The sequence below is a fragment of the Elephas maximus genome, chromosome 5, assembly GCF_024166365.1.
Source record: "Elephas maximus indicus isolate mEleMax1 chromosome 5, mEleMax1 primary haplotype, whole genome shotgun sequence".
NCBI lineage: Eukaryota > Metazoa > Chordata > Mammalia > Proboscidea > Elephantidae > Elephas > Elephas maximus.
Genome location: NC_064823.1, coordinates 59,945,658 through 59,973,207, shown reverse-complemented (window position 1 = coordinate 59,973,207; position 27,550 = coordinate 59,945,658). Strand labels below are relative to the sequence as shown.

General features: G+C 34.9%; 1 protein-coding gene across 5 annotated transcripts in view; it reads left to right on the top strand.

Annotated features, from left to right (window-relative positions):
• Positions 1-27,550, top strand: part of PDLIM5 (PDZ and LIM domain 5) — a 1,027,106-nt gene that overhangs the window by 133,824 nt on the left and 865,732 nt on the right. For 2 of the 5 annotated variants that reach the window (XM_049885678.1, XM_049885680.1), the window contains exons 5-7: positions 1,229-1,320; positions 11,957-12,129; positions 12,693-12,729. In XM_049885678.1, coding sequence (XP_049741635.1) covers positions 1,229-1,320; positions 11,957-12,129; positions 12,693-12,729 — 302 coding nt within the window. Of the gene's footprint in view, positions 1-901; positions 1,321-11,956; positions 12,130-12,692; positions 12,730-13,258; positions 25,551-27,550 lie in introns of those variants that run through there. The other 3 variants (XR_007517627.1, XM_049885681.1, XM_049885677.1) reach the window with 3 other exon arrangements.

The window sequence follows — 27,550 nt, the reverse complement described above, 5'->3', positions numbered from 1 at the left end:
TTCTTTTTTTGAACTTTAGACTTGCTTTGGAATAGGGGTTTGCAAACACAAATTCTGTTAATTTCAGAAGGAATTGATCTTTCTTACTAGTTATTTTTTTCTTTGGCTGATGGCATTGAGGAAATGTCTAAGTTCATTTTTTTCCTCATGTAACTACTAAATATTAAATATTTATTTTGGAAACGAAAAGGGAAAGAACTTTATTCCATCTCTGAATCATATCTCAGAACTTTCCAAAGAAAGAAAAACAGTGGTGGATTACAGAAGAGGGAAAGGATTGATTTTGTTTTGTTCTTTTGTTTGCTTTTCATTAATGGGTTTTTTAGTAATTTATTTGTTCAAGATAATATGTACATAAGATGTATACATTTCTGAGTTAGGTAAAAATTGCCTTATGCCTCTTCATTTTTTTTCAATTGAAGAGTAAAAACGCTCTGCTGCTTTTGCATGAATCAAATAATTGTAGCCTAGAGAGTAATCAAACATACTTGAGAGATGGAATTAGAATTGAGGCTCTGCATAGTAAAAAAAAAAAAATTGGTTAGCAATGTTTTGTTTGTTTTGGGATATTTTACAATTTTTTCTTTTGGACTATGTCTAAATTGAACAACTCTGATGGCCTTTATTTTTGATAGTTTCCCTGCTCTATTTCCTATATATTTTGAAAACTTCCTTCATTTTTATAAAAAAATATATGTGGTGTGTGCATCTGTGTTATGCATGTTGAGACCAGTTAGCATGCATGTTATGCTATATGAACTCTATGTTTTTATTTGGAAATGTGAATTTGGGGCTGCTAACATGATTGTCTTTTTAAAAGTCAGCTATGTGTTCTTTTCAGTGAATGTATTTTGCATGTATTTGGTGTGTTTTTGTGTATGTTTATTTTTATTTTACATAGGGAGAACCTAAAGAAGTAGTTAAACCTGTGCCCATTACATCTCCTGCTGTGTCCAAAGTCACCTCCACAACCAACATGGCCTACAATAAGACACCACGGCCCTTTGGTTTTGTGTCTTCTCCAAAAGTCACATCCATCCCATCACCATCGTCCGCCTTCACCACAGCCCATGTGACCACTTCATCACATGCTTCCCCTCCACCCGTGGCTGCTGTCACTCCTCCCCCATTCGCTGCATCCGGACTGCATGCTAATACCAATCTTAGTGTTGATCAGCGTTCACCTGCACTGAGCGCTGTTAAAACTGCAGTTAATGTCCCACGGCAGCCCACAGTCACCAGCGTGTGTTCCGAGACTGCTCAGGAGGTAGCAGAGGGACAGAGAAGAGGATCCCAGGGTGACAGTAAACAGCAAAATGGGTAGGTGGCCAAGGGTGCTTTTTGCTCATATCAAAGACTCTTCTTTCAGGCAATTTCCATGAAACAATCTACATACTCAAAACATCCGGTGTTTTTTGAAGGAAGGAAGATGAAGTTTTCTTTGCTTCATTAATATGTGGCATATACAAGTATGGCACTCTCTGCAAGGCAATTACAGGTTATTCAAAACTTAGTTATGCATTTTGACATGCTGTGAGCCATATAACATACTCTCCTGGCACAACATTGAGCAAGCAACTGGCACTTACAATGCAAGGCAAATCTTGAATCATTTTCTTCCTTAATTTTTCCATCCTTTTATTGGTCACCAGAAATTTAAACAGAATGGTCACAGTTGTCTTCAGCTTATGTAGCTCACCCTGAGGAGAGAGGAAATGAGGAGTTTATAAGTAGCTTTTTTTTTCCTAGGAAGTAGCCTTAAGAAAACAAAAAGCAAGTCTGATTTAGATTCATGTATGATGCATTAGCTTAGAGCAGATATCTAGCAACATTCTTTTCAGATAAGATTAAACTAGAATTTATTCTTTAAAACAGTAATATATATTTATTTTCACAACAGTTAAAAAAAAAATCACAATAAAGACAAAAACCAAAAAAAGCACGAGGAGCAAACAAGAAAATATTTTCATTGCAAAGATTCTTCTAAAATGAATGAATTTAAACCAGTGAACTCCAAATATATAAAATATTAACAGAGTTTTAAAAAATATATTCCTCTAATTTTTTTTCCTAAAAAGTTTTTTAGAAACTCTTTTAAAAAATTGGTTGAGGGTATTAACTTATTTGAACTATACTTAGTTATAAAATTGGCACATTTATTTCACAAGCCTCCATTTGTAGATAGTTATTTTATTCTTTTTGGAATTTAGTGACCGTATTTAAAGCCAAAGTTGTTTTTAGGAAATCATTTTGATCGGATTTATTGTGACAAAAATGTACTTTAAAAGAACAAAAACAAAGGGAAATAATCTGCATGCATGATGGTTTTTATCAATGCCAGTTCCCAGGAAAATAAAATAATAAAATAAAATAGGTCCTTTCTATGAGATAATCCCTTCCAAATGTTAATTCATGTAATGAAGGGACTGTGCTTTCTGTAGCATTGCTGCCATGGCAACTTTTGGACTTTGAAATAGAAGGTGGCAGGGTTCCAGGCTCTTGCTAGAGAAAGGAAGCAGGAGGTCTGCAAGAACAGCTACTGGGCCTTATACATGGTTTTGTGGTTGTGGGAGGCTTTTTAAAGTTTTGATGTTTATATTGAGGAGAACTAGTGTCAGTCAAAGAACGTTATTTCTTCTTTTAAGTGAGGGTGAGAAACAGTATGTAGTTTTGAGGTATAGTTTTTTTCGTGTGTGTGTGTTTGGGGTTTTTTTTTTTTTCCTTCTTTCTATTTTAAGGTATAGTTTTTACAGTAATTAAAGTAGATACCCTGGAAGGACTGCTGCCTGTCAAATGCTCGCTTTACAGAAAACTAAAGTCTACTATGTTTATTAATCTTCAGGTTCAGTAGAATTAAGTCCATTGAAAGAAGTGTCTTAACTAAATTTTTTTCTGCTCACTAACCCTGTTGACATTTTATAAGAAATGACATTTTATAAGGGAGCCTTCTTAATGGGAAATAGTAGAGGCAAAGGCAAATTGAGGTTATAGAAAAGTTCTGCATTTAAAGCATCTGAAAACATCAAGTTTAGTTTTTGTGTTGTATAAGCACAACTTAGATGGTGAAACTTGAAATGATTTAAAGCATGTGATTTTCAAACCGCAAGTGTAGGCAGTGGTATAGTTGTAGACGCTGTATGCTCGCCTCTTCATCAATTGACAAGTGAATATTGAGTACATGCCTGATGTGCAGCACTGTCAAGATTCAGGAGAAAAAGGATTATTACATTTTTTGCAGTATTAGGAAGCAAGTAACTGCTTTCCTTTGGCAAACTGGGAGTACTTAAAAATAGATTTCAAGTATTGTCCAGATGCTAGGACAATGAGAACTTGGCTGCTCCAAAAACAAAGTGGTGTCTGTGAAATGCTCAAATTCACAACGCCCTTTCTTTCACTACATTTAGATTAGAGAAATTAAAAATAAATCACACAGTTTAGTAGTCAGTGATAACGTCATTTTGAAGAGTAGGTGTTTTGTGATATTGACAAATACGTATTTTTTATCAGGTGTAAAACTTTTTCTGAAATCAGAGTCAAGTCACTTTTTACTAATTATGTGGTTATTATATTTCTGATATTTTTGTAATGTTGCAAAAGATCTTCAACAAAACTCTTTTAAACTTAAAAGTTGTTACTTTTCATTAACTGCTTTTAAAAAAAAATATATTAAATGCCAGTGAACAAAAATTTAAGCTATCAGAAGGATATGAAGTTAAATGCATAAGCTGTTTTTCCTTCAAAATACCAGAAAACTGTTAGTTTTCAAGTCATTTAAAGTAGCTAGTTAGTTTGTCAGTTTGATAGGCATCCTACCCAAATTTGTATAGAGTTAATAAACAAAAGAGACAAACAAATGCTTATTAAGAAATAGCTATTCTAATACTATAAAATGTGTCCTTATGTTGATTTTTTAGAATATCCGTTAATAATACTATGCAAACATTCCTTTTCCTTCTTATAAATGATAATATTAAGGCACTTAAGAGTTTTTAAAATTTTTTGCCTATCTATACAAATTATTGGCTTGCCGCTTCCTTTACTACTATCCTTAGAGCAACATGGGACATTATATCCCAGACCGGAAGAGAATCTATTTTGCATCAAGTAGTTAAGTGATTTACCTTTTCCCTTTCCATATGCCCTTGCATTGTACAGTGCCACTGCTTTCGGGAGGTAAGTCTTTGATTCTATATTAACTTTGATTTGTTTGGACTGGAATTTCTTCTAACAGTTCCTACATGGTATTTTGAAGAACCTGGCCTTGGAAGATTAAAAAATTGATGATATGTTAGTAATAATTTTAAAATGCTTTTCTCTTTGCAGAAAACACAAGTGACAGAGTTAGTATCCACTTTACGGGAGAGGAAATATGGTGATTTATGTATGAGTAAACAGCATGAATGCCAATTTTTGCAAAATTAAATTACATTTTGCAAAAGAGCTATAATTTAGAATAACCACATTCAGTGTTTCCATAAGTTTGGTTTGTTTTGCTATGCTGTGGTGACTTGCCTTGTAATAAAAAGGTGTTTAACTTATTTCATAAAATATATGTGGAGTTTGCTGTGTAATGGTTTAAAAGGTGCAGTGCTTGAGGGAATGTAACTTGTGTTAAGACTGCTAGAAGACAAAGATAGGAGAGAAAGCATAAACATTTGTACCACTAGTGAACAGCATATGTAAAACTGAGTTGATTTCCAAATTAATATCACAAACCAATGTTTTCTTGGTAAAGGTTCTAAGAGCCTTCATGAATTTTCAAGAAAGCTTTCATTCAGACCATGTCGATCATAGCTTTAGAACTGTATACATGCAGTTGTGTGTCAGTTGATGGTAGAAAGCCTATACACCTTTGAAATTAGTTAAGAGAGACAATTACCAACTTATTAAAGGTCACAGTTAGTTGGCTTAAAACATAGAGAATCACTGTGGTATAACTTAAAAACCTCACTTTTGTGTTACGTAGCTATTGATATTAAACTGGCTGGTTATTACTAGATTTAAAAATAGAAAAAAATCACATTGGATAAGAATTTAAATTTCATATTGTTATGATTACTCTGAGCATGTGGTTAAGTTTCTTTACCATCGTAGAGCAGGATTGGAAATAGAGAATATCTATCTTGGACATATCCAAGAAAATTAATTGTTGAATTATTAAAGGAACTTCATACCAGTGTGACTGTGGTCTTACTGAATAATTGCATGTCATATTTAACATAGGAATATTGCATACCATTGTACTAGTATAGAATCCCCCAAACCTGATTTATTGTTTTATCTATTTAAATTCTTATACACAATTACCAAATTTTAATGTAACGAACAGTTTGACATTAAAGCAGAAAAAATGAGACTTAAAGAAATTAAACTTTTAGGTTAAAGATATATTTTTTGAGTTCCACATTCAGATTCGTTAACTCATTAGGTATTACTATGTATCGTGCTAGGTGTTTCTAAATATATTATGTGATTTAATTCTCATTTGGATTGTGAAGGCAGAGAGGTTAAGTAATTTTCTCAGGTCATGCAGTTTATAGGTGATAGAGCCAGGATTCAAGCCTCAGTCTTTTGAAGCTAACTTTTGGTGTACCTTTCTCTGTATTGGCTGCCTGTGACTTGGGCTTATTTGTGTTACTTTGAATTGGTATTTATTTTTAACGATTAAAGATTTGAGGATAAATTGAGTGAATTGAGGCTATATGAGTGAGTTGATGTCCAGAGACTACAGATAGGTTTTTTTTTATGTGTGTGTGTGTGTGTGTAGTTAGGAGGTTTATCTGTCTATAATAGAAATTTACATTTGTGTAATTTCAAAGTGCCCTCAAATATATTAAACGTATGTTTTTAGTAGAAGCCTGAGAGCAGGGAAATTGTAACCAGTTTCACTACTGGAGCCCTGGTGACACAGTGGTTAAGAGAGATGGCGAGCTACAGCTATTAACCAAAAGGTCAGCAGTTCAAATCCACCAGCTGCTCCTTGGGAACCCCTTGGGGCAGTTCTACGCTGTCCTGTAGGGTCGCCATGAGTCGGAATCGACTCAACGGCAACAGGTTTGGCTTTTTTTTGGTTTTCACTGTTGAGGAAAATGAGGCTTCTGTAGACTGTGGCACAGGATAACCAGGATGAGAAGCCAGATCATCTGGCTTTGATGCTGGCTCTTTTGATACTATTGTGTATGATGGACTATTCCGTTTGGGCACATTTTCTAAAACATAAAAATATTTGTTTGACATATTCAAAGTGGCATCTTTAGTTTGAAACCATTCAACCCCCACTTCCCAGCCCCTTATTACACCGTGGAACATTTCCCTCCTATTTTCATATGACAATAAAACCTTTTCCCTAAACTTTGAAATATTTACATATGCATCTAAAATTCTACTTTATTCAGGAGAGGTTAAATTTTGCAAAATTATTTCATATTATTCTAAATAGAAAGACATAATGATTTGTGTTGTGGCTCGAGAAGTGTAAATGCAGGCAAACTATTGAGATCAGCTTACTCCTGCCTCTCACCCTCATTCAGTGAATCTTAGCTCTCTTGAGTTTATGAGGCTGGCTGTGACATGTGGAAATAAAGCAACAATGCACAGTCTTAGTACAAAAACTAGCTGGCAGTTTTCTCGCTGATTTTATAATGAATTATTAGTTACTTGAACAAAACTTCATTGTAGAATTAACTCTATAATGTATTCTTGACATCATACGGAGAGAGATTATACTTTAGTCTTCTCTATATAGAATCCAAATATGTTTGTTTTTAATGATTCTATAATTAATAGGCTATGTGAATGAATTGTGTTTTGATGTTCTCTTTCTTTGGGTGTTATTAACCTAGTTCCTTTTCTGTGTCATATCAGACGTACCTTTCTGGGCAATAATTATATCACTGGTAATTCTGAACTATGAAGTTCCCACAAATCAGTTTTAAAGTTACTGGAATTTACTGGATGAGAGTGATGATAATGACGGATGAGGAGAGAATTAAAGCTAAGTGATAGTCCATTATTTATGAAAAGCATCCACTAAAGCTATCCCTATATTTTTCATCATTGTCACTACATTTTGAAAAATGAGAAATTTTTAAAAATTCCTTCACTTTTTTTTTTTTACATGATTCAGGATAATTTATGTGAGGAGATTGAATTTACTCTTATGGCACTGGGTTTTTTGTTACATTATGTGAGGAGACCCTGGTAGCGTAGTGGTTAAGTGCTACGGCTGCTGACCAAAAGGTCAGCAGTTCACATCCACCAGGCGCTCTTTGGAAACTCTGTGGGCAGTTCTCCTCTGTCCTATAGGGTTGCTATGAGTCGGAATCGACTCGATGGCACCGGGTTTTTTTTTTTTTATATTATATTATATTATATTATATTATATTATATTATATTATATTATATTATATTATATTATATTATATTATATTATATTATATTATATTATATTATATTATATTATATTATATTATATTATATTATATTATATTATATTATATTATATTATATTATATTATATTATATTATATTATATTATATTATATTATATTATATTATATTATATTATATTATATTATATTATATTATATTATATTATATTATATTATATTATATTATATTATATTATATTATATTATATTATATTATATTATATTATATTATATTATATTATATTATATTATATTATATTATATTATATTATATTATATTATATTATATTATATTATATTATATTATATTATATTATATTATATTATATTATATTATATTATATTATATTATATTATATTATATTATATTATATTATATTATATTATATTATATTATATTATGTGAGATTGAAAGGTTTTTTCCTTTTTTCTCTCCTGTTTTTGAAAGTGATTCGAAGTGGTCTGTTTCTACTGTTGACATATAATGATTTTATTCTCTGCCTTTTGTTAGACCATAATAAGAATTTTGATTCAGTACATTTATAAAAAACCTAAAAATTTGATTCAGTACATTTATAAAATCTAAAAAAAAAAAATAGTGGATCTTAATCTCTTGGTGTTCAGTAACTTGAGAATTGAGCTAGCATTAATAAGTACTTTTCAGTGTTTTTGGAACCAAACAAACAAAAAAATAGATAATGTCCTACCTAATAACAACTTTGTAACAGTTTTGACTAACACTTGTCCATTCTTGTTCATCTGTGTTTACATGATTATGCTAAAGCATGATGTTTGTGTAACATCTTTACCTAAATTGTTTTGAATTTTGCCATTTCATTTTTCTTCCTTTTTTGAGGGGGTCTTATCTTTGTCTCTTTTTTATTATCCTGGGAATATCAATGTCTTCTGTATCTCACATCTTTCTTGTGTATTATTCCTCCTTCAGTAACCCTGGCAAAGCGTAAGTATTTAACCAATGGTTCCTTTGTAATTTTCATCATTGTCTCTCTGTAACTTTCTGTCTCGCTTTCAGCTTTAACACCACCAGCAGATTTTGTTATTATCTTTTATTTAAAAATTCTCAAATGTATTATGAAGCATAAGAAACACGTTTTTCATACTGGAGAACTTCCTATGAATCAATGGGTGTGTTTAGAACACTCACACGTCTGTAATGGAAAAACTTAGTGAAACCTTCAGGAAGATAAGTATTATGGACAGTGCATACCAGAGTTAGATATGCAGTTTGTTTAGTATTTAAATAATTGGAATGAACATAATTTAGAAAATCTATGTTTTGAAATAAATGATTTACTCTTGTAGTTAAGTTTGTGTTCTATCCCAAATGCAGTTTAAAAAAATTAAAATCAATGATATTATTCTCTTTTAATCATAGAATCATCAGAGTGTAGAGTTTTAGAGCCAGAAAAAAACCAAACCTGGCTCTAACTAAATGTTTAGAAACAGCACATCATTAGAACAATCCCCTAAGCTGTGGTAAATGTCACAAGAGCCTAAAGTATACTATGCTTTTGTAAGTGTGTAGTGGCTAAAAATATATTTCAGTACTGTTGTTTTATTAGTTTTTATGTCTTAGCTTGACACCATTGTTTTGTATTTCTATAGACCACACCTTTTATATAGGATACCATAGTCTTATATCTGAAATTGTTGCCATTTAAGAGTAAACTACATTCACTGACCGATAATAGAGAAATATAAAATGATAAATTTATTAGTAGGCCAAACAAACTTTATCACGTACTTATATAAGATGAAGAGTTATCTGCTTTGGAATTTTATCTCTCAAAACCAGTGTGTTTATGAAATAACCTATTCCTATTACTTCCTAATTTTTAATATTTTGTGTTTTAAGAATGATTAAGTTTTGTTCACTTTTAATGAACAGTCTTTTAGATACTTCATTTCTAGAATCTTAAGTATTACCATAAATTATAATGTCTTTACTAATTTTACATGTAAATATCACTGTTTCTGTTCTTTATATATGCAGTCTTAGCACATGTATTGCTAATTATTTTTCTAGTAAACAGAATACATTATAATGATGAATACTGTGTGGTAGGTACTGTGCAAACATACATTATCTGTCTCGTTTATTCCTCAGAACAATCCTTTTAAAAGATGCTATTCACATTCCACAGATGGGAAAATTGAGGGTTGGAGGAGCTAAGTGACTTGTATAAAACACACACTGTGTGGAGGATGTATTGTTTGAACATCTATCTGACTCTAAAGCCAGTGTCATTGACCATAATTCAATCGTGATCTTTACCAGGAGATGTAAGGATAGGGAGGATGGGGCTTGGGTGGCTCTTCCAGTGTACTGAGGCAGTTTTGATAGTGTAAGTATTAAAATAGCTATTAAAACGACAGTAGTCCTATGGGGCAGTTCTGCTCTATCCTGTAGAGTTGCTGTGAGTTGTAATCGACTTGATGACAGTAGGTTTTAGGGACCCTTAACACCCTAGGGAACTAAAGCAATGTCCTGATGCTCACCATGCAATTGATGTTTTTTCTCCTTTGTTATGGGAAACAAATGAGAATACCAAATTGTGACTAATACAAGGAATTGTGCTTAATGACACGTTGCAAATAGTTTAAAAAAAAAAAAAAACCAACCAACCAAAAAAAAAAAAAAAAACACTAGCAGTCTGGTGGCATGCTGAGAGCGCTATAATTTTCTAGCAGTGAGTTACACCTAGCAGGAGTTGCCACTCACATCTTGTCACACTTGGTGCACTTTCTGTACTCTCATCTTGTACCAGTAGTTGGCTTAGTTCAGACTCATGCTCTTTTTTCTCTCTGAAATTAAACTCATAGCCTTCAACAGTTTGCATTTGTCCTGATTTGGTGGGGGGCGGGGGGCGGGGGGGAGAAGTAGACAGTATTTATTATGTTCAATAGATCTTGACTTAAATTGCTAAAATAATGTATGTTGTAAATTCCTTTTTATATTTTGTTAATAGAAAAATGAATTTTTTTTGCGAACTCATAAATCTCCTATTACATAGTTAATACATCTGTTTCACATGTATTATTTTATTCCTCAGAACAACGCTGCTTTGTATGTGATATCCCTGCCTTGTAAATGAAGAAACTGAGGCTCAGTGAGATTAATTGACTTTGTTCAAAATCACATATCTAGAAAGTCATAGAGCCAAGATTTAAATCCAGGTCTTTTTTTTTTTTTTTAAATCCAGGTCTTTTGATAAATATTTCAGTACTGTCCATATATCACAGCTTTTCTCCAACTGCAGCTATCCACACAACAGCTTTATTTAGGAAGAGGAATATCTACACACATAACTGAGAAATTGCAGAAATTAACAGTACTGACCCTTTTCAAAATTATGTTTAAAATTGCTAGTTCAGTCTGTATTAACCCATTTTTGGTTTCTGGGCCTAGTAAAGATATGATCATTTACTTTTGTGAAAGACAGTCCACTATAGCACCATATTAATATTTAACAGTGGTTACAAATATAATTCAGATCTATGTTTTAGATGGCGTAAGATGAGTACAAATAAACTGAAAAGGTTTGATTTCTGATTTTAATTTTATACTGTAGACTTTTCAATATCTAGCTATTTTTCTTTTTTCTTATTATCCTTTTCCTTTCCTTTTCTTCATGTTGGAAATCTTTCTTCTGCTGCCTTCTTCTGTCAATTAAAAGGAAAATTCCCCCTAAACGGTAATCGTTTCTGTTGAATACATTCTTATACTATTCTTTTATATTAGCATTGGTTTGTTAATTGCCTTCGAGCCAGTTCCAACTCATGGTGACCCCATATGTGCAGAATAGATTGCTTTGTAGAGTTTTCAAAGCTGTGACTTTTTGGAAGCAGATCACCAGACCAATCTTTGGGGTACCTCTGGGTGGGTTTGAACCGCCAACCTTTCAGTTAGTAGTCTGGCACTTAATCATTTGTACCACCCAGGGAGTAAAAAAAATATTTTTTTTCAATGAAGAAAAATCTAGTCCACTCTATTTTAGAATAATGCTTTTTAAAGAAAATAGAGACTTAGTATACATGCAAAAGCAAAAAGACTTATATAAAAGGAACATTGGGGATTACATGTATAAATTATAAATACAATGTTTTTTCACTTATCGACATGATTAGGTTCCAAAGACCAGGTGGTTATATGAAATTAGCATTATGTGAAAATGGAGGATTACCACATCAGAGCATGAAATGGAAGATGAGTACATCATTACATAGCTGCCAAACAACTGAGAATCATGGCTGAACTAAGTTGACACATAAACTTTACCATCACAGCCAGTGTTACTCTTGGCTTCATCTTGTTACAGTCAGACATATGTTGTTAATGCACAAAATAGTTGGACAGTAGATTTTCTACTATTGTTGTAAATGTGAAATGTCAGATAATGTGATAGTTAATAAGTAAGGAGAAGGTGTAATTTGGCACAAGATACTTCATCCTTTCGATAAAAGTTTTAGCATTTACAATTTTTTTTTTCCCTTCTTAAACCTAGCCCACCAAGAAAACACATTGTGGAACGCAATACAGAGTTTTATCACATACCTACTCACAGTGATGCAAGCAAGAAGAGACTGATTGAGGATACTGAAGACTGGCGTCCAAGGACTGGAACTACTCAGTCTCGCTCTTTCCGAATTCTGGCCCAGATCACTGGGACTGAACACCGTAAGTAAAAACCTGGACATCCTAGTGGATGAATGTTCTTTGTCATGGAGAGTAGCATTTAGAGTGATTGACAATTACTGGAAAACAACCTGGAGATGGTTTGTTTTTAAATTATGCCATGAATGCTATGAGTATTGTAAATAAGACATTCGCCCACCTAGAATTACATTGAAAAGTTTAATACTAGTGACTGTAGTATATAGCCAATAACAATGTGGTATGGAACTTTTCTTAGTGGCTCTATGAAGCTGTGAATATTTGGTATTGGGTAGTAAGGAGCCTGGTGGTACAGTTGTTAAGCGCCTGGCTGCTAACCAAAAGGTCAGCGGTTCAAATGCACCAGTCGCTCCATGGGAGAAAGATGTGACAGTCTGCTCCTGTAAAGATTTACAGCCTTGAAGACCCTAAGGGGTGGTTCTACTCTGTCCTATAGGGTGGCTATGAGTCGAAATTCGACTACATGGCAGTGGATTTGGTTTGCGTTTTTTTACTATGGGTAATTGCTTAAGTGATTTGAGTTTAAAGAAAAGTAAAGTAATGTTGAATATCTTATTATTTTTCAGTGAAAGAATCTGAAAATGATAGTACAAAGAAGGCAAAGTAAGTTCTCCATTTTTTTGTAAATTGAATGCATTCCTTACATGAATGGTCTTCTTTTGGTTTTTCAAGTTTTCAAGTGAAATGGTATGGCATTTTGTCTTTGCAATTAGAAGCTAAGCATTTAACTTTGACGCCTTTTGTGTGACCTAAATGTACAACTTACGGATTTTTATATCAGTAAGTATTGTCTGGATTTTATGTCTAAGGCTTATTCCTAAGTACTGAAGTAAGATGCAGTCAGAAGGCTGTATTCTAACAGTTCAGATCTCTGTGAATGAGTTCATGCATCGTCTTGCAGTCACTTTATTTTGGGCATAAAAATCGGTATTTCCAAGAAGGCTCTATGGATTAAGCTCTGTTATTTCTAAAGTGCTCTACTCTTAAAAAAAAAAAATCTTTGCTATTTAATAAAACGGCTATGTAAAATTAAGCTTTTAAAAGGCATGCTCTTTGCATGATAAATTAAGTGTAGAAACTTTTTCTTTCTCTTTCTTATGACTCTTCTATCACTCTGTTTTTATTTCCACAGGGAAAAGATACCCCTTCACGTCTTTAGTCCTAAATACACAAAATTACGTGACTGGCACCATGAAGTTTCAGCACGTGCTCTTAACGTACAGTGATTTATGAACCTTGCCCCCAAGCAGCCAGCACATACCTTTTCAGTTTTTCTTTTTTTTCAACTTTGTAGCAAAATCTGTACTAAATTTGCTTTAGGAAAAAAAATAGAACCTTTTCTAACAGTTTCCTACTGTTGTAACAACGAGGAAGAGGAACATGTTTTGTGCTAGTCAGTAGCTCACAAATGTAAAACCAAAGAAAGCAAATTAAGGGACTAGATCTGTTCAGTGGGTTTATACCTGTTTCCATTGTTATTAGGGTAGTAACCTTGGAAAAGGAATTCTTTTTGTAAGTTGAATTTGTTTTCTTGTAGGTTGTTTTGAGCAAAGGCGGATAAGCAGATAATATCCTTGTTGAATTTGAAAAATATTTCATGTTATTACACTTTCTAAGATTACTTTTAAGTCCATTATAACAGTAATCTTGGGGGGTGTAAACTATTCTAAATATGCAAATATGAGGAGGCAAGATTAAACAGAGAAGACTTTATTACAGTTTATTGTAGACAGATATCTCTTAAAACAAATAGTATTCAGGATGACTATACGAAGAGGAGGAGGCCCAAATTTGGCTGCTACAAAAGAAAAGAAGAGAATTCTGCCCCTATTTGGAATGGGGAGATACAGTGTTGTTTTAGTTTGTTTATGTTCAAAATCCTATTTTCTACCAAGGAAATATTTCTAAGCTGATGAATGTTTGTAGGTATAGACAGTTTCTAGGCATTAACTAGTAAGATATTTAAAAAAAAAATAAAAACTTTGTGTTGTTTTTAGATTAGAGGAAATGAACGTAAAATACATTGCAATATGAATGACTCTTCGTGAGACATCAGAGAAATATTTTACTTAGTAATAAAAGCCACTTGTGTGTTGTTGCTGTTCCTAGGAAGCTGTTTTGGGTAATATATAGATGCTAAATAGATAACCAGAAATGCTTCTTTTTCTTGTAATATAATGTATTATATATTAGATCTAAACTCAATAACAAATAAGTAAATGCATTTTGAAGTTTGAAAAAGTACTGTAATAAAGTTGCCTTAACTTAGCTCTGTACTTGTTCTGTTTTATTGAGGCTAGTAACAATGCCATCTTCTTGTTACATTATCACTGGGTAAAATAAATAATTCTTTTGACATTTCATTTAGAAAACATTTTTAATTTTGTGAGTTTGTTAAAATGTGAGTGTAGAATATGGCAGTGACCCATGTAATTTTTTTTTTCCCTGAATTGCTATATTATTTAACATAACTTTCTGTGCGAGTGACATGTAAGATCAGTTAGACTACAGCATAACATAGAATTGTTTGTGTGAAAATTATTACTGATCTTGTCTGCATCTCAGTGTCCATTTTTACTTTTCCAGATTTTCTTCACTTTAATGTCACAATAGGCTATGCCAACTGCTTGGTAATACGGAGAAATGAACATCAATTTCATTTAGTGATTGGTTACTATTTAAAATTTTGCCTGACAGATGTATTTAAAAAATAATTATAAGACTTGTCTATGCTCATTTCCACTATACTTCATAACGCATTAGAATTCCTTTCTTTTATTGTATCAGTTCTTCAAATACTAAAAGGTCTTGTCTACTTTTGCTTTTATGATCCTGACGTCAGTCTCAGTTACTATTGTATCTCTGATCCCTGTAAGGGAATCTACTTTCTTAGGCCAGGCAGTCCTATGATCTCAAAAAAATGATGTCTGAGAGAAGATATGGTCAGAGTCTTGTAAAAAGTAAATGGTATAGGTAGAGTAAACATGGTGTTTTTCTTCAAGAACTGAAATTCTAGAGAGAGAACCACTCGAAGAGAGTTTTAGGTAAATAAAAATGGATTCCCTAATACAGACAAGGGAACATGTATAGAACTTTGTAGGTTGAAATAGGTACAATTGAAAGTAAAATTTTAATACTTTGCCAAATTAAGAATAAAGTAATTTGTCAGTGAAAGCACAGACTTAGATATATGAAATGCTCCATGTTTGAGCGTAAGAGTAAATGTTCAGCAGGATCACAAAGGATATTTCATTTGACCCTGTCAGAACTTGAATTCCTGAACTCATTGCCTCTCTTGGGACATCTTATATTTCAAGCTTAAAAGCTAGCCTAAAATTATAAAAGTTTCTTGTAAAAATATTATTATAAGCCTAGTGACCTGATTTATAGCTTGTTTTTGTTTGTCTCTCTTCTACAGACTTTTTTTAATCATATGTTTGTTTTTAATGTGAAATTGGGAAGTTACTCTTAAGGATTTTCAGCACTTTTTTCTTGTAATGTTTTTATTAGTCAGAAGATGGAATGTTTCCCATACAGCTAAATATATTTTCATTACCTTAAAAAATATACTGTCTGTAGAAACAGAACACACCCATCTTGTATTATTATGCCTTTAGGAAGACTCAGGTATGAAAACATCTTAGATTATTTACAGTAGCATTCCCGTAACTGTTCCAGATATTATATAATGAATTGACTTTTTTTACCCAGACAGATAATTTTGTAATTACTGTGTTTCTGGTGTGTATTCAAAATCATATAAATCGTATGTATCCATTCATTGCCTGCATTCCTTCTATCAGATGAATAATTACTGAGTACTTACTTAAATACCAGGCACTGATCTGTGTGCTGGGGATAACAGTAGTGAATAATAGATAACATAAATACGTAAACAACATGATCTGAGATAATTTTAACTGTCACTGGGATAATAAAGTAAGTTAATATAAGGAATCTGGCTTAGACAGGGAAGAATTATTTAGGCTGTGTGGGCCTCTGAGGGGGTGACCTTAATGCCAATATCTGAGAGAAGAAAAGGACTCCGCCTTATGATGACTTGGGGCAGTCCGTGTTCAAGGCAGAGGAAAAAAATGTGGAGACCCTGAGGTAGAAAAGAACATGGCAGGTATACAGAACAGAAAGGACAGTGTGGCTGAAATGTAGTACATTAGAGGAAGCATAATATAAAAATACAATAACCCACCCGGCAGTGTCATAGAAGAAAGACCTGGTGATCTGTTTCTGTAAAGATTATAGACAAGAAAAACCTCTGGAGAGGAGTTAACTCCAGTACTAATAAAGGTATCTCAGAGCATAGAAAAGAAGGAATACTCCCGAACTCATCCTGTGAAGTCAGCATAACCCTGATACCAAAACTGGGTAAAGGCATCATAAAAAAAGAAAATTACACACCAATATTCCTCATGAACATAGATGCAAAAATCCGCAACAAAATTCTAGCCGATTGAATTCAACAACATATCAAAAAAATAATTCACCATGACCAAGTGGGATTCATATACCAGGTATGCAGGGAAAAAAAAAAAATAGTTCAACATTATAAAATCAATCAATGTAATCTATCACATAAATAAAACAAAAAATAAGAACCACATGATCTTATCAGTTGATGCAGAAAAGGCATTTGACAAAGTCCAACACCCATTCCTGATAAAAGCTCTCAGCAAAATAGGAATAGAAAGGAAATTCCTTGACATAGTAAAGGGCATTTATACAAAGCCAACAGCTAACATCATTCTAAATGGAGAGAGACTAAAAGCATTCACCTTGAGTAAGGAAACCAGACAAAGATGCCCTTTATCACCACTCTTATTCAGCATTGTACTGGAGGTCCTACCCAGAGCAATAAGGCAAGAAAAAGAAATAAAGATGATCCAGATTGGTAAGGAAGAAGTAAAAGTATCCCTATTCTCTGATAATATGATCTTATACACAGAATACCCCAAAGAATCTATAAGAAAACTACTGGAACTAATAGAAGAGTTCAGCACAGTATCAGGATATTAGATAAATATACAAAAATCAGGTGAATTCCTCTACACCAAAAAAGGAAACTTCGAAAAGGAAACCACCATTTACAATAGCCCCCAAGAAGATAAATTACTTAGGAATAAATCTAACCTGAGACTTAAAAGACCTATACCAAGAAAACTACAAGTCGCTATTGCAGGAAACCAAAAGAAATCTGCATAAGTGGAGAAACATACCATGCTCATGGATAGGAAGACACAACATTGTGAAAATGTCAGCTGTACCCAAAGCAATCTACAGATACAATGCAATCGCAATCCAGATTCCAACAGCATTTTTTAACAAGATGGAAAAACAAATCACCAGCTTTGTATGGAAAGGGAAGAGGCTGTGGATGAGTAAAGCATTACTGAAGAAGAACAAAGTGCGAGCATCACACTACCTGATTTTAGAACCTATTTTACCACTACGGTAGTCAAAACTACCTGGTACTAGTACAATAAATAGACCAGTGGAACAGAATTGAGAACCCAGATGTAAATCCATCCACCTATGAGCAACTGATATTTGATGAAGGCCCAAAGTCCGTTAAGTGGGGAAAAGACAGTTTCTTTAACAAATGGTGCTGGCATAAGTGGTTATCTATCTGTTAAAAAAATGAAACAGGACCCATACCGCACACCATACACAAAAACTAACTCAAAATGGATCACAGACCTAAATATAAAATCTAATGCAAAAAAGATCATGGAAGAAAAAATAGGGACAACACTAAGGGTTCTAATACATGGCATGAATAGTATACAAACCATAACTTAACAATGCACAACCACCAGAAGAGAAACTAGATAACTGGGGGCTCCTAAAAATCATACACTTATGGTCATCAAAAGACTTCACCAAAAGAGTAAAAATAGAACCTATAAGCTGGAAAAAATTTTTAGCTACGACATATCCAATAAGGGTCTGATCTCTAAAATCATCTCACCCCAACAAGGCAGACACTAATCCAAAAAACACAAAATAGTAAATGTTGGAGAGGTTGTGGAGAGATTGGAACTCTTATGCACTGCTGGTGGGAATGTAAAATGTTACAACCACTTTGGAAAACGATATGGTGCATCTTTAAAAAGCTAGAAATAGAAATACCATACTATCCAGTGATCTCGCTCCTAGAAATATACCTGAGAGAAATAAGAGCCGTCACACAAATAGACATATGCACACCCCTGTTCATTGGAGCACTACTCACAATAGCGAAAAGATGGAAACAACTAAATGCCCATCAGCAGGCGAATTAATAATCAAATTATGGTACATACACACAATGGATAACAATAAAGAACAATGATGAATCGCAAAATATCTCACAATATGGATGAATCTGGAGGCCATCATGCTGAGTGAAATAAGTCAGTCACAAAAGGACAAATATTGTATGAGACCGCTATTACAAGAACTCAAGAAAAAGTTTCAACATAGGAAAAAAAAAAGCATTCTTTGATGGTTATGAGTGTGGGAAGGAAGGGGGAGAGAAATTACTAACTAGGTAGTAGACAAAGATTAACTTCGGTGAAGAGAAGGACAACACACATACAAGGGAAGTCAGCACAACTGGACCAAAGCAAAAGCTAAGAAGTTTTCTGGACATATCCAAACACTTTGAGGGACACAGTAGCTGGGGCTGGGGCCTGGGGACCATAGTTTCGAGGGACATCTAGGTCAGTTGACATAACAAAGTTTATAAAGAAAACGTTCTACATCCCACTTTAGTAAGTAGCATCTGGGATCTTAAGACCTTACAAGTGGCCATCTAAGATAAATCAAATGGTCCTATCTCACTCAGAGCAAAGGAGAATGAAGAAAACTAAAGACACAAGGAAAATACTAGCCCGAAGGACTAAAGGACCAAATGAACCAAAGATTCCAGCAGCCTGAGACCAGGAGAACTAGATGGTGCCCGGCTATCACCAGTGGCTGCCCTGACAGGGAACACAACAGAGAGTCCTGGACAGAGCAGGAGAAAAATGTAGAACAGAACTCAAATTCACATAAAAAGACCAGACTTAATGGTCTGACAGAGACTAGAGAAACCCCTGAAACTGTGGTCCCTGGATGCACTGTTAACCCAGAACTGAAACCATTTCTAAACCCCACTCTTCAGACAAAGATTAGACAGGACTATGAAACAAAAGGAAACCCTGGTGGCGTAGTGGTTAAGTGCTACGGTTGCTAACCAAAGGGTTGGCAGTTCAAATCTGCCAGGTGCTCCTTGGAAACTCTATGGGGCAGTTCTACTCTGTCCTATAGGGTCGCTATAAGTCGGAATCGACTCGACGGCACTAGGTTTGGGGTTTTTTATGAAACAAAAGTAATAGCACATAAGGAACGTGCTTCTTAGTTCATTCAGATATATGAGACCAAATGGGCAGCTCCTGTCCAAAAGCAGTATGAGAATGCAGGAAAGGACAGGAACTGGTTGAGTGGACACAGGGAACCTAGGTTAGAAACGGGGAGTGCGCTGTCACGTTGTGAGGATTGCAATTAATGTCACAGAACAATGTGTGTATAAATTTTTGAATGAGAAGTTAACTTGAGGTATAAACTTTCACCTAAAGCACAATAAAAAAAGAAAGGAAAGATAATCCTGTGGAGCAGTTCTCTCTAATACATGGGGTCTCCATGAGTCCGAGCTGACTCGATAGCATCAGGTTTTTTCATTTTATTTTTTTAGGTAAAGTAGGGAACAGAACGCCCTATGAATCATACATCAAACCAAACCAAACCCACTGCCGTCAAGTCAATTCCGACTCATAGTGACCCTATAAAGGACAGAGTAGAATTGCCCCCTAGAGTTTCCAAGGAGCACCTGGCAGATTTGAACTGCCAACCTCTTGGTTAGCAGCTGTAGCACTTAACCACTACACCACCAGGGTTTCCTGAATCATACATAAAGCCATGCAAAAATAAAACCTTGATGTATCAAAAATGTGAGCTATAATGTTCTATTCAAAATTCAGCGATGGGTTTGATAACTTAATCCTTCTTAAAAACCTGGCCACAATTGTTTGGATTCATTTCTTTTGTTTATCCTCTTCAAGAAAATTCCTTAGACCGAGTAAATACTTTCTTGATCAGTCTTTCCAAAATAAACGTGGTTTTTGTTGTTGTTGTTAAAGATAGTGAAAAAAATAAAAACAGGGAGTGGCAAATCCTTAGGTTCAGGTTTGTAACTGACTGACTGCTGTTTGCCCCTGAGTTTCCACTTGATTAAAATACGAAGTTAGAATCTATGGTGACACTGTGATGCCAAGCAAGATACTGCTTAAATGAGGGGCTTGGTACCACAGTTGCTGGGAGCTGGAGGACAGACAGCCTTCAGCTGTCAGTCCTTTCAGAAATCACCTCAGTTGTCAGAACCCAACATTCCCAGCCACAGCCACATTCAGTGAACTGATTGATGGGGAGGATAAAAAGCCTAGCCATTTCAGCTCAATTAGGAACAACTCAGAAGGACCATTCTAGCTCAAGAGCTGCTGTGCAGTCGACTAAAGCTATCAGAGGGCCTGTATGGCCACTCGACTTCTCTTTCTGCCCACTCCTGCTTGCTGTCCTCTTCTTTTAAGGTGTTGGCACTTCTTAATAAGCATCCTTCGTGCATAACTCTGTCTGGCAGTGTTTTCTGGAGAACTTGATCTATGACAGAATCATAATCTTTTAGATCCAGTTTGTACCTCAGGCTTACAAGTTCTCTTCAGCATGGTCCTGGTCTTCTCATTGCTCTTCTCAATCCTTAAATTTTCAACCCAGACCACAAACAGAGCGTTTAGAGCAGGGACGGATTGCCCTGTTTTTCACCCACGTGGAATTGTACGCTGCAGTTTAGTAAGGAAACACAATTAAACCCGTGCGTAGCTTGCTTACTTGTTAATCCACCCCTGGTTTAGAGAAGTCTTTAAAGTGAAAGATCAGCTAAGGGCAGCCTGAAAAGTGTATGTAAGTCAAAAGAGAGAGAGACGCATTTACTTTCCTTTGCCTCTGGTAAAGGATGTTTTATTGCAGCAGAGGCAGCCTTGGAGTATTTTGTTTGCTTTGTTTTGTTGCTATTTACGGTTTGTTTTTAACTGTGTCCAGAAAGACCTCTCTTTCCTGATCTCAAAGCCCTACTGCCAAAAGTTATGAGTAGTTACAGGCATTTAGAAATGAATCTAGTAACAGTAGCTGTCCAGTCATTTCTGTCCCTTGTGTATCATAGTAGAACTGTGCTGCATAGAATTTTCAGTGGCTGGCTTTTCTGAAGTAGGTAACCAGGCCTTGTTCCTGAGGCACCACTAGGTGAACTTCAACCTCCAACTTTTTGGTGAGCAGCTAAATGCATTTACTATTTGTACCGCACAGGGACTCCAGAAATGAAATATTGTCAGGTTGATATAATGAAGCAATGAAATGAGAAGCTTCAAAATTGAAAATTAGAATTAACTTTGAGTTAACAGCTAACAAAATACTATGATTTTCCATGTTATAGTTTTCTGTATGTGGCACTTTAAAATCAAATGTATTAGCCATTTAATAAGTCATTTATAAATTTTATTTCTGCACATCTACCGTTTCCTTCCCATCCTTAAAAATCTACCTCTAGTTCTCTCCTGGGATATATTGATGCACAGGAGCCTATGGAAATGTGTAGGGGCATATGCAGATATTATAAGGTCAAGGGGATGTCCCCGTGAGGTTAAGGATACTAAATATATTCTAATGGACTGAATAATCCCATAAGTGAAGAATTATCATGCCCATGCCAGTGGTGTGCCATTGAGAATGACTGGTTTGAATGCAAATACTCCCTCTTTCAAGTTTTCTTACTCCTTTCCACAACTCCAACCTCAAGTTCTCATCCAGAGTGTACTCCCCCACACACACTCTGGAAATAATCTTTTTGCTTCTACACTAACAAAATTTATCATTTTTACTTATCACTTGACACTTATCTTTTCTAATTTGTATTATGCATATCTATCTACATGTCCTAAATCTTCAACTGGAGTATGAGCTCTTTGAACGCAAAAGTCTTACTATACTAATATAAATTGAAAATAAAAAACATTCTAATAGGCATGATGTTTCTTTCATCTGGATACAGCTGTAGCTGTGTATGCAAATATCTGTATATTAAATAAAATGCCTAAATTTGGAGGTGGGTAGAGTTGTAAGATTGATTCATCTCTGGTGAACTACTTCTTAAATTAGAAATCTACTGATTACCGTTCTACAGTAATCCTCATTTTGACATTTAGCATTTAAGAAAAAGCTATTCTTCAGTAGAATCACTGACTTGGTCCCAATTGAAAACATAATTCTTACCTCTCTTGTGGTGCGTCGTTTTCTACTTTGTATTGTAGGTATTTGTATACATGCCCTATATTGCCAATTAGAGTATATGCTTTTTGAATACACACATTTTAGTGTTCCCCACTATATTTTGTTATTAATTTGGTTTCCCCACTCACAGGTCTGGTTTTACTCACTAATGGTAATTAATTGAATATAATTGCATGTTTCTCCAGTTCTTTAATTTTTGTATTGTAAATTGTTTACATCATGGTCAAACTTGAATATAAATTCAATATAAAGTAAATTTTCCTTAAAAATGACAAGATGTTAATGCCCATATTATACGTACACAGGAACCATATCTTAAGTTGCTTGAAAGGAAACTTGTTATTGTGTTTTGGATACCTGGTATCTGTTAAATAGTTGTGGAAGATATTTTTCCATTACATGAACATTTGTATCTTAATGTATCTTCCTATGTGTTTTTTGGTTTGTTTCAACATTAATAGCACAGTGATTCCTGTGAGGAGAAAATACCTAAATTTTGAAATAGGTATATGAGATGCTGAATTGGTGTTCTGATTGGAAAAAGCAATACAAATAATTTTATTGTTACAAAAGGAAATATTAAAGTAGAAAATCTAATCTAAAACACTGATTAAAAAACATCCACCATATTATTAGTATAATAGAAAGCTAATAATAATATTTGCAGCCTGCTAGAATAGGGAATTATGGGAGGCCATAGGAAGTTTCATCTAAAGATAGTGCTTTTAAAAACATATAAACATCCAAAATACATCAAATTGTCACATGCAGTATAAGTCACTTTAAGTTAAAGGATGCATTTGATTTCACCATTTCCTCAGTTTCTACTATATAATAAAACATTTATCTAGTAATGGGGTTTTATATTTTTATGCTTATATACCCCCATGTGTCTGTCAGTTTGTCATACTGTGGGGGCTTGTGTGTTGCTGCGATGCAACTATACACATCGACCTCGCCAGATGGAACACACAGAAATCAAATTGACTACATCTGTGGAAAGAGACGATGGAAAAGCTCAATATCATCAGTCAGAACAAGGCCAGGGGCTGACTGTGGAACAGACCATCAATTGCTCATATGCAAGTTCAGGCTGAAACTGAAGAAAACCAGAGCAAGTCCACGAGAGCCAAAATATGACCTTGAGTATATCCCACCTGAATTTAGAGACCATCTCAAGAATAAATTTGATGCACTGAACACTGGTGACCAAAGCAAGACGAGTTGTGGAATGACATCAAGGACATCATCCGTGAAGAAAGTAAGAGGTCACTGAAAAGACAGAAAGAAAGAAAAGACCAAGGTGGATGTCAGAGGAGACTCTGAAACTTGCTCTTGAGCGTCGAGCAGCTAAAGCAAAAGGAAGAATTGATGAAGTGAAAGAACTGAACAGAAGATTTCAAAGGGCCTCTCGAGAAGACAAAGTATTATAATGACGTGCAAAGAGCTGGAGATGGAAAACCAAAAGGGAAGAACACGCTCGGCGTTTCTCAAGGTGAAAGAACTAAAGAAAAAATTCAAGCCTCGAGTTGCAATAGTGAAGGATTCCATAGGGAAAATATTAAGTGACGCAGGAAGCATCAAAAGAAGATGGAAGGAATACACAGAGTCATTATACCAAAAAGAATTAGTCAATATTCAACCATTTCAAGAGGTGGCATATGATCAGGAACCGATGGTACTGAAGGAAGAAGTCCAAGCTGCTCTGAAGGCATTGGTGAAAAACAAGGCTCCAGAATTGATGGAATATCAATTGAGATGTTTCAACAAACAGATGCATCACTGGAGGTGGTCACTCATCTATGCCAAGAAATATAGAAGACAGCTTCCTGGCCAACTGACTGGAAGAGATCCATATTTATGCCTATTCCCAAGAAAGGTGATCCAACTGAATGTGGAAATTATAGAACAATATCATTAATATCACACACAAGCAAAATTTTGCTGAAGATCATTAAAAAATGGCTGCAGCAGTATATTGACAGGAAGCTGCCAGAAATTCAGGCCAGTTTCAGAAGAGGACTTGGAGCTTGGGATATCATTACTGATGTCAGATGGATCCTGGCTGAAAGCAGAGAATACCAGAAGGTTGTTTACCTGTGTTTTATTGACTATGCAAAGGCATCCGACTGTGTGGATCATAACAAACTATGGATAACACTGCGAAGAATGGGAGTTCCAGAACACTTAATTGTGCTCGTGAGGAACCTTTACATAGATCAAGAGGCAGTTGTTCAGACAGAACAAGGGGATACTGATTGATTTAAAGTCAGGAAAGTTGTGTGTCAGGGTTGTATTCTTTCACCATGCCTATTTAATCTGTATGCTGAACAAATAATATGAGAAGCTGGACTATATGAAGAAGCACGGGACATCAGGATTGGAGGAAGACTCATTAACAACCTGCGTTATGCAGATGACACGACCTTGCTTGCTGAAAGTGAAGAGGACTTGAAGCACTTACTAATGAAGATCAAAGACCGCAGCCTTCAGTATGGGTTACACCTCAACATAAAGAAAACAAAAATCCTCACAACTGGACCAATGAGCAACATCATGATAAACGGAGAAAAGATTGAAGTCGTCAAGGGTTTCATTTTACTTGGATCCACAATCAACAGCCATGGAAGCAGCAGTCAAGAAATCAAAAGATGCATTGCATTGGGTAAATCTGCTGCAAAGGACCTCTTCAAAGTGTTGAAGAGCAAAGATGTCACCCTGAAGACTAAGGTGTGCCTGACCCAAGCCATGGTATTTTCAATCACATCATATGCATATGAAAGCTAGACAATGAATAAGGAAGACTGAAGAAGAGTAGACATCTTTGAATTGTGGTTTTGGTGAAGAATATTGAATATACCATGGACTACCAAAAGAATGAACAAATCTGTCTTGGAAGAAGTGCAACCAGAATGCTTCTTAGAGGCAAGGATGGCAAGACTGTGTCTTACATACTTTGGACATGTTGTCAGGAGGGATCAGTCCCTGGAGAAGGACATCATGCTTGCCAGAGTACAGGGTCAGCGGAAAAGAGGAAGACCCTCAATGAGGTGGGTTGACACAGTGGCTGCAACAATGAGCTCAAGCATAACAAGGATTGTAAGGATGGCGCAGGACTGGGCAGTGTTTCATTCTGTTGTGCATAGGGTCGCTATGAGTCGGAACCGACTCAATGGCACCTAACAACAGCAACAACATGCTTATATATTTCTTCATAAGTAAGCATAAAGTAGCATTTTAGTTTAGCAAAAAGATATCTAAAATTATCATCATTACAATATACTTTTATCAGTCTCTCTGAAATTATCATCATTACGGTATACTTTTATCAGTCTCTCTGTTATCTTTGTTTCTCAATGAATGGTGGATTTTGATTTTTCACATATTGTGATTAAGAATTATAATATATGATATGGATTCTCAGTTTTTAAGCAATTAAATATAGTGTAAAATGCTCTTCAAGGGAGGAGTGATTGTTGCCCCTTTGAGAGGAAAACAACTCAAATTTGAGTCACCCGTTGCAAGAAATTGAACCAGTTATGGGAAAAAACTGTTGCATTACAGATTGCCCTTGCACTAAATCATGTCCACATGATTTCTAGTGAAGGCTACCTGAATTGGATTTTGGCACTGAAGAATAGGTCTACTGTTGCTTTTTGAACAGAAATGTGTCACGTTCATTAGAGATACAGAAAACTGCATAAATACCTCTAAATACATTCTTTTCGTGGCAAGGTTTTTTAAATTTTAAGTTGTTCACGATATGATCCACATAAAATTGATCAATAATGAAAGATAGTTTGCTGACCTGCCCCATGTCTTCATCATTGCTGTGGTTCACAAACACACTGGGCTTTTAGTTACATATTCTTGTTAAAACATATGTCAGTTGAGTGTATTACTTAAAGCCAGTATTTTTTTTTATAAGTTATATGGAGAAATTAAGAATCGTTCCTTAGTCTGATATTCTCACATAGTATCACAGAAGAACAAGGGTTCCACAGCATAGTCTTAGTGTAAAAAAAAATAAATAATAACAGCTGGATAATCATCATATACATCTCCACTAAATCTGTTTGCCAACCTGGGAAAGATACCAGAGGTTTAAAAAAAAAAGGGATATATTGAAGTAATTTTTTTCTGTTGCAAAATATGGAATATTTGTAATTAATCTCTTTATTTTCTAAGTGCAGTCTGTTTTTTGCAAATACTGCCTTGGTGACTAAATATAAAGGTTGCCATCTATTGAGCATGAGTAATTACTACACTTCACATCTTTGTAAGAATCCAAAACAAACCAAACCCATTGCTCTGGCTTCCAACTCAAACCCATCCTATGGGACAGAGTAGAACTGCCCTATAGGGTTTCCAGGGCTTCACAGCCATGCGTTGCTTAATGTCCATGATACGTTCTGTGACTTAGGACACTATGTGATTTGGATGTTGTGTGAACACAATGTTATATACTGCTGCTGCCTGTGAGTTGAAGCATACGCTGTTATACAGTAAACATTTTATTTGTAAGTAGGGAAAGTTTACATTAAAGTAATGATAAAAAGTACAATACAGCACGTACATAAGCCAGTAACACAGGCATTTATTATGACTATCAAGACATGTATTATAGGTTATACATGTATTGTACCATTATATGTCTGGCAGCACAATTGCAGACGTGGGAAACACATGTTACGTGCGGGAAGCTGTTGCATTTGCTACATCAGGTTATGTCCATTGTGTCCCATTTTCCGATCAGAATTTATGAACTCAATTATAACCTTATGGGACCATGGACATATATGTGGTTGGATGTTGCCTGAACTGACGTTATGTGACACATGACTGTAATCTTTATGGGAGCAGACTGCCATATCTCTCTCCTGCAGAATGGCTGGTGGGTTCAAACTGGCCAACTGTCGGATGGCAGCCCAGTGCTTAACCGCTGTGCCACCAGGGCTCCCCTCATAAAAATAGTACTCTAAAATTATTGAAGCAAGGAACGTAGTCCCTGTCTACTGTATTTGACAAGCAAATTATTTCATTCTGTGTT